Source organism: Cannabis sativa, chromosome 6, assembly GCF_029168945.1.
Source record: "Cannabis sativa cultivar Pink pepper isolate KNU-18-1 chromosome 6, ASM2916894v1, whole genome shotgun sequence".
In the NCBI taxonomy this organism is placed as follows: domain Eukaryota; kingdom Viridiplantae; phylum Streptophyta; class Magnoliopsida; order Rosales; family Cannabaceae; genus Cannabis; species Cannabis sativa.
The window spans coordinates 61,040,939-61,049,307 of record NC_083606.1 but is presented as its reverse complement, the minus strand read 5'-3'; the positions used below and the strand labels follow the sequence as shown (position 1 = coordinate 61,049,307).

Here is an 8,369-nt window from a genome sequence, read left to right as displayed (position 1 = left end):
TTTTGAGCTTCGATCTCAGCTTCGTGATCGATGGCTTTTTGTCTGAGGAGCACCAGCTCTTGGTAGCTTCCATCATCGTAAGCGTATTCGTCGAGGTGTTCCTCGTGGTTTTCATCCGGAACTTCTTCCTCGGACTCCTCTGCTGCCCTTGAGGCTACATCCTCTTCGTTGGGATCTTGAGCGTCTTCTAGAGGGCGAGGGTGACGTGTAGCTCTTGTCTCCACCATTGTTGTGAAGTTAAATGCTTGTTGCGAAGCAGCTTTCCTCAGCTCTCAATGAAAGCACCAAAATGTTGACCGAGGTTTTCGGCAACTAATAAAATATGAATATAATAATGAGCTATAAGAAAGCGAGATGAAGACTTTTTACGTGGTTGGGGCGTTAATGAGCCTTAGTCCACGAGCCACTGATATTTATGGATGTCTTTAATACAGATCTTACACTTGGGAGAATGTTTCTCTCTTTAATACAAAGAATGTTCTTGGTGAGTTTTTTCTCTGTTTGCTCTTAAGCAACCAAGATTCTCCGACCCCATTAAATGAGCTTTGAGGGGGTATTTATAGTGTTTTAGTGGGGCAATCCCTAGAATTGTACTTACACATGTGTCTGTAAGTATCCATAAAGTTGGGCATTTCCGATGAATATACCATGGGTGATGCATGGTCAAATCCCTAGGTGCTGTAGGGTTTTTATGGAGAATGTCCTTTTTGTCTTATGATTGACGTGACTCTTCGCAGAGTAGCCGTCGCTAGACTTAAATGATCATTACTGTAGCGCTGCTGTTTGGGGGATGTGCCGTCAGACTTTATTGCGTGTACAGTCCCAACACGCTTCCTCCCATGCAGCATTAAATGCGACTTGATGTCTCGGGAGAGACCTGACACATCCCGGAGTGCCTTTGAGCTATGTTCGCTTCCGGGAGTACCTTGTACTCCGGGTGCATCTTCCGGGACCCGTTTGAATAACGCTTCCTGGTGTCATACAAGGACTTAGCAGTTCTTTCTCAAGTAATTTGATCCACGTGTCCCTTCCTGACTGGTCCACGTATATTGGGCGATTTTAGGAGCAACAGTAGGTATTGAGAATTATATATTACCCATTATATTACATACCATATTTTAAAATCATAAGGTTTTATTATTTTTATTATTAATGTAATTTATTTAACTTTTAAAAAATAAATTATCATTATAATTTTCACTATCTCAAAAGGGAAAAGAGAACAAAAAAAAAGTTGAAAATATAAAGTTGTAACAATAAATTTCATTAAAAAAAAAATGTAGTAGTACAAAAAGATAAATCAAGTTGTCAGAACTAAGTAAAAAATCGTAATATAAAATCATATTGAGGAGTTGATATTATTTTGCACATTACAATTAGGTCATTATTTTGTTATTTTTTTTTTATTGTTTTGTAATTATCTTTTTGTTGTTTTATAGTTATTTTAATGTTTTTTGTTAAGTTGTTTTAGAGTTGTTTTTAAATTATTTTTTTATTTTATTGAAACGCAATATTTTTATACTTTTGAAATTTTAAAGCAATAATTTTTACAACTCAGTACAGTAAAAAAAATAAACAAAAAAAAAAATGATAGTAAAAATAACAAAAAAAAAATGACTATTTTTATAAGATGTCCAATATTTTTAGGCGAAGTTAGAGATCTGTCAGGCAATATCTTCAGTGAGAGTTAGGGTCATATAAAGATGTTTTTATATCTAAATGCTAGAAAGTGATTGTAAAAAATAATATATTAGATGACATTTTGGATGTGGTGACTTTGGTTTCACAGATGCTATGTTAGTGTTACTCTCTTAAACATAATTAGAGTTTCAAAATGTAGATTAATTCAATCTCTGGTATTAAAAAGAAAGTCCACCAAACTCTATCGAATGATTTTTCATTCACATACTGAGAGAAATAGATAGAAACTTCTGTAACATTAATACCACATGAATTAGAGAAAGAATTGGAAAAATTAACCATTTGGAGAATTGCCATGCTCGTTATCATTTTCAACAATAATGCTGGAAGGATCTCATTATCATCTTCAATAATAGAAGTATGATTAAAAAAGACAAGACCAACAATAAATTAGGATAGAACTTCAAAATTTGTTATATTTAATGAACTGAAATTAGGTAAATAACAAACCCTTTTAAGGTTTCATGTCTTGGACGCATACTGTTGGAACTTTGTATGAAATATGTAAAAATAGAAAAGTGAAGTGTATGAGTAGGAGTCCCACATGGGATAGAAACACTACATTTTAAGTGTATATCTAGTGCAAGTTTGAGATATGGGTTTGGGCCCCAAGGGGTACCCAGTTTTGCGCGCATGGGTGAGGACTCACACACTGGACCACCACACACGCGCGCGCCGTCCGACTGACCGAGCCGGGTTGGCGGGTGAGGTGTCACTTTATTTTTTGAAGAAAAAATTATTTAATTAAATAAAGATTTATTTTTATTTATTTATTTATTAATTAATTTTAACACGTGATCAGAAGAGGTAAAACGCGATCAGTCAATGATCCGCCTTTTCCTCCCACGATCCAACTCCTCCCACGAACGATAATATTACCGTTTTCTTACCGTTTTTTCTTGGATCGACTTCTATATAAGTCGTATCAGAACAACGTAAGAATACATCTTTTCTACATTAAAAAAAAAATTCTTTTCTTTCTTTACGATTTTTCTGAGAGCAAACAGTAGGGTGTTACAGAGCGATACAGTTCGGTGCAGAACGTATCGTACTTATACAGAGGCTGTTTTATCCTGGGGACGCCGTGGTTGCTAGACTGCCGTGCACACTTCGGGCAGAGCCGCGAAACGTCTTAAAGAGAGCGACATTGTCCGCGACTCAGCCAGATTATTCTATCGGTAATTCGTTCCAATTTCACTGTATTTAATTTCGGTCTAACAATTTTAAGACGTTCTGTTCTGCTATGGCTGCTACCGATGAATTTTCTGGTTCTGCTTCTAACGATATTAACAAGCCTTTCCGTTTTGAGGGATTACATTTTAAGCGATGGAAACAGAAGATGTTATTCTACCTGACGATGAAGAAAGTTGCTTTCGTTCTCACTGCTCTGAAGCCAGTCGTCTCTGAAGCTTCTACCGACAAGGACAAAGAGGCTGAACGCGAGAAGCAACAAAAGGATTTGGACTCCTGGGTCGAAAATGACTTCCTCTGTAAGAATTTTATTCTTAACGGTTTATCTGACGATCTGTATGACTATTATAATTCAGATAAATCAGCAAACAAAATATGGGATGCTCTGCAAAAGAAATACGATACTGAAGAAGCTGGAACTAAAAAGTATGCTGTCAGTCGCTACCTCAAGTATCAAATGGTGGACGACAAACCTGTGGAAGCCCAATCTCACGAGCTTCAGAAAATTGCACATGAGATCATCTCAGAAGGTATGACTTTAGATGAACAGTTTCAAGTTACTGTATTAATTGATAAGTTACCCCCTTCCTGGAAGGATTTCAAAAGTACTCTCAGGCATAAGACTAAGGAATTTTCCTTAGAAAGTTTGATCACCCGCCTTCGTATAGAGGAGGAAGCAAGAAAACAAGACCAGAAAGATGAAGTGCTTGTTGTTTCAAACAACAACACTAAGAAATCCACACCAGCGGTTTTGAAGCCTAATGGCAAAAATTTTAAGAATCAGAACCGCAACTCGAATTCTAATTCTAACCGCAACAACCCTCCTCGTTCCAATTTCACTGTATTTAATTTCGGTCTAACACATACCCCATCAATCAGAATCTCAAAAACACAGTACAAAAGGGGAATTTACAACTGGAGGGGCCAAAAGGAACTCTTTTGCATTACGTACATTGAAATGAGCATTTACTACAGTTATGTGCAAAGGCTGTGGAACAAAATCACTACCCACTTGATACAAGAAACGGTGGACATAGAAAACCAAAAATGGTGGGATTCAAAATTGTTAAACTCAACTCAACGGCTAGGATTTGTCAAGTATTGGCACCAAAATTAACTAACTCCCCATTTGAAATCTCATAAGATGTATTAGTATTGAGTTTAGATTTTATGATCTAAATCACTGAGCTACAGATGTGTCGGTCAACTGGGGATTTGGGGTTGCAAGCTCCTCCGGAGGAATGCAGACATCTTTTCGCTAGTGGCGCGCCCTCGTTCTAGACAGTGAAAGTAGTCTCCCACTTTGAACAAATTAAGCAATAAGAAATTAGAACCTTTAGTTATACAAATAAGTAAGATTCTCTGAAGAAGCATTCAATGAGTACAAATGAAACGATGTTTAACACAAGACATTGACTAAACAGCTTGTTCCTCTATAGTCCATGAGATAAATTTAAAGCATCACAAGTAATTAGAGTGAAGAGGTCAAGAATAGAAGATAAGGTGGTGATGGCAAACAGTTGTGGAAATGTACAGAATGTTTAATATGAATATAGGTAATATATGAGACACAAATGATGCATAACAACAGCTACCTGCCATTGCACCCTGTGTAACAGATGTGATGATCCCATGTTCTAGAGGTTCATCCTTCACTTCTGCTGATCCTTCTGGACGGACTGAGAGAGCTGAGTTTGGGAAGACAAGATATGCAAAAGCCTTCATTTTCTGTCATTATGAAACAGAAACAGAAACACGTTAACGATCAAGCTTTCGTGCATGAAATGCATCAATGATTATGATCAGAACCCAAACCTGATATAAACTAGACTAAAAGAAGGAATGCCAAAAGGGAATGCAATGAATCTTAAGGAAAAAAAAAGCCCATATAGTCTAGCTAAAAATAAAAACACCACTTCCTACTGAGAAATATTTAATTTAATTATAAAGTTACAAAGATATAATAAGGAGCTATCTCACATAATAAAGGTTTTAAATATTTTAATCCTCTTCTTTCCAACCCAATCAAATTTTACAATTTATGTCCCTGACTGAATCAAGATTCTGGGTACTAGACTTAATGTAATCAATTAAAATATTTGAGAATAAAAATGCAAAAAAGTTATTTAAACTAATTGATTTATTGGTAATTTTAACATAAAAATTCATAATAACCTGCTCTTCTAGCTTGGTAGGGTCAAGTATTACATATCCACTTTCGACAAGACCACAACATATTGCAACTGTTCAAACAATTATACACAGTCAGCAAGCATACATCAAATGAGGGGTAAAGTGAAGAAAACAACAAATCTTATTACCAGCAAGATGTTTTAGAGGAATTCCAGCATCAACAAAAGCAGCACAAGCAGCATTAATGGCACAAGGGAGAAGCTATACAGGGATTAGGTCAAGGTACATAAAAAGAAATGAAGATGATAAAAAGAAAGAAAAGGGAAGGTAAGGGTGCAGAATCTCTTTTCACGTGCACAAGAGAACATGGTTGGAATATAAACATAAAAGACTTCTTATGACTTGCAGAACTAAAAGACAGTATAAGAAAGTCATGAGCAAAAACTGGGGTATGATGGTGGAGATGCATAAAGACTAGAGCCAAAAGGCAATTAACCTTCAGAAGAGTTCGAAGTAAAACAGTAATTTTATAAAATAATTACTCATTCAGCAGACAATCTATAAGAGATAACTAATGAGTATTTTGTCAAATTTTTGTTTTATTACTAGATAGATTTTTTTTGTCAAAAAAATAATTTTTTCTTTTTTACCAAAAGATAACTAATGAGCATTTTTTCCAAAAATTTTGAAGATAGTTAGCATGTAATTTGATGTAACTACTACGAGAACTTTGTCATTTAAACTATATCACAGTAACTTTATGGAAAAAACTTTTTTGAAGAGAGAAACAAAAAACTATTCCTCAAAATAAAACGTTACAAGGTCTAGGCAACATCAAAATTGCATGGTTGAAATGCTGCACTCTAATCTAATTTGGATTAGAATAGCTAGAAGCTACATAAAAGGGTAACCTGTGAAGGATACTGCACCGTCATCATGGACAACCTGCAGCACAAACATAAACTGATTGTATTAGGAAAAGGAAAACAGCCATTTACTGGAACAACATTTTCAAAAGCTCAGCCTAAGCATATCAAAAGGAGAAAAGGAAAATGATATATTTCGTTCATGGCTTTAGTAGCAAACTAGTAGTAGTAACAAGCCATCATCAATTTAAGAATGACTCAGAGAATAGTTATCTGCCTAACATTACCAACCAGGATGAAGGTAGGAATTTTCAATCTCACCTCAACAAAACCCATCTGTGGACTCTTACATGATAGTTTAAAATATATACGATGTGCAAAACACAATCTAATACTTGTTCAATTTCATGACACCAACAAATATACACAAGAAACTATGAAATCATTATGAATCATATCAATAAAATGACCAACAAACAAAACAAGAAACAAGCAGAGCAGTTAAGATGATACAAAAACATCAACGCTCTTAGATTCTAACAAAATGTTAGGGCATTAATATGGGGAGAAGGGAAATAAATAACTTACTTGTATTATGAGGGATGTTGTTGTATTAGGATTGACGTTTAAAAGGGTTATGCTTTGTAAGGTCCTCTTCAATATCATCTCATACTCCTTTTCCATTTTTCCTAATACATAAAGAAGTTATTCAATACAAGAAGGAATAACAAACTAGGCCCTATTGTCATGGTTCATTTAATATAACAAGCATGTGTGCAATTCCTCCAAAACGTTTGATCATTGCCAAAGGTTTAATAGAAACAGAAATGAACTGATTCCAACTTGTGAAGGCACCAAACCAAGCTACCAATCAAGTATAATTAAGTTTTACGTATCTTTTAAAAACCGACTATGACAAATCCATAGATTTGCAAAAGTCATTCTTTTCATAATATATTTAGCCAATAACAAACAGAGAACTTTCCCTGAGCCATTTTGGATTCACAGGGTAAACTCAAAAAAATATTCATCCATTCATTCTAACATATAATGTAAATAAAAAAAAAAAACTAAAAATTAAAAAAATAAAAATACAAGCTTACCAATCTGCCCAGTTTTAGGTTTCCAAATAACTTCAATGCAAGCCTTTTCAGGGCTTTCATTCTTCTTAGTTCCAGCTTTTGGTCCATAAACGGCAGCAAGAACTTTGGTATCTCCTATTGAAACAACCCAAATAACCAAGCAAAAAAATAAACCCATTAACGAGTTCGATCCAATGTTACACATACAATGGCAATAAGGAAAAAACAACAATAAAAATTGAAGACACAAAACACAAATGGGAAGAGAAAAACCAAAGATGATAATACCTTGAGACCAACTAGCTGAGCCATGAGCGCGGTTAAGTACGTTTCGGGAACATGCTAATGGTCTCAACTGGTTGGGGGTTCGACCGTCAATTCTGTCGACTTCCATTGTCCCTCTGAGGTGGAAGGTTGTTCTAAGGTGAAATGAAGAGTGAGAAACAAAGAAAGACTGGAAATGCGAGGAGGAGTGAGAGAGAGAGAGAGAGAGTGAAGTGACCTCCGGGCGGCGGCGTGTGGTAGTGGTGACTGATGAGGCTGAAAGGAAGAGAAGTGTGACACAGAAATTGATTGTTGTGACTGAAACAGCATAGACGGGCTTCGCTTGGGCTTCACTCTTCAGGGCCTCGGCCTGTCTCTATTGTACCCCACTAGCCCAACTGAGGCTTCTAAGCCCAGTGAAACTAGTAAAAATTAAGAAATCAATATAATATAAAAATAATTAATATTTTTGCTCCCTAAAGTTTCGACACTATTTAATTTGGGAAATTTGATAATATATGCTTAAAAATAAATGGTACACTAAAAATATGCTAGCATATTTTGCATCATACAAAATATACTTAAACCATTTTTCCCTTACAATTTTACCCCTAAACAAATAAAAAATAAAAAATAAAAATTCATAACTCTCTCTCTCTCTCTCTCTCTCTCTCTCTCTCTCTCTCTCTCTCTCTCTCTCTCTCTCTCTCTCTCTCTCTCTCTCTAGAATACACACATTGCCACCACCGGAGCTAGTGTTCGGCCGCCTTACTCAAAGGAAACTTGAAACCCAACCAAAGCTCTAAGAAAGTCATTCCTTTAAACAATAATGTGTATGTAATTTCTTTAGTAATTATTGTTTGATTTAGATGTATTTATGTTGAAAGTAATAGATCTACACATATCCGTGGTTTTTATGTACCCTTTTGACACCCTTTGTCAATGAAACACGAAATGCAGCAAGTCTGCGTGTTTACTGGTTTTTTTTGCAATTTTAGCGATATTTTTCGACATGGTTAGCGACATTTAGCGATTAAGAGCTGGCAAGAGGTTAGGGGTGACATTTAACGACATGTATCGACATGTCGCGACACAAGTCGCGACACATAGAATTATTGTGTTATATTGTGGA

General features: G+C 35.6%; 1 protein-coding gene across 1 annotated transcript; it reads right to left on the bottom strand.

Annotated features, from left to right (window-relative positions):
• Positions 1–3,808: 3,808 nt before the first annotated feature.
• LOC115695818 (exosome complex exonuclease RRP46 homolog) lies at positions 3,809–7,619 on the bottom strand. Its single transcript, XM_030622900.2, has 9 exons — positions 7,476–7,619; positions 7,262–7,392; positions 6,995–7,108; positions 6,480–6,580; positions 5,950–5,970; positions 5,214–5,286; positions 5,068–5,135; positions 4,488–4,620; positions 3,809–4,193 (listed from the first exon to the last, which is right to left on the bottom strand). The coding sequence occupies exons 1-9, from the start codon at positions 7,565–7,567 to the stop codon at positions 4,096–4,098; spliced, it is 831 nt and encodes a 276-aa protein (XP_030478760.1). The 5' UTR covers positions 7,568–7,619; the 3' UTR covers positions 3,809–4,095.
• Between the last annotated feature and the right edge of the window lie 750 nt (positions 7,620–8,369).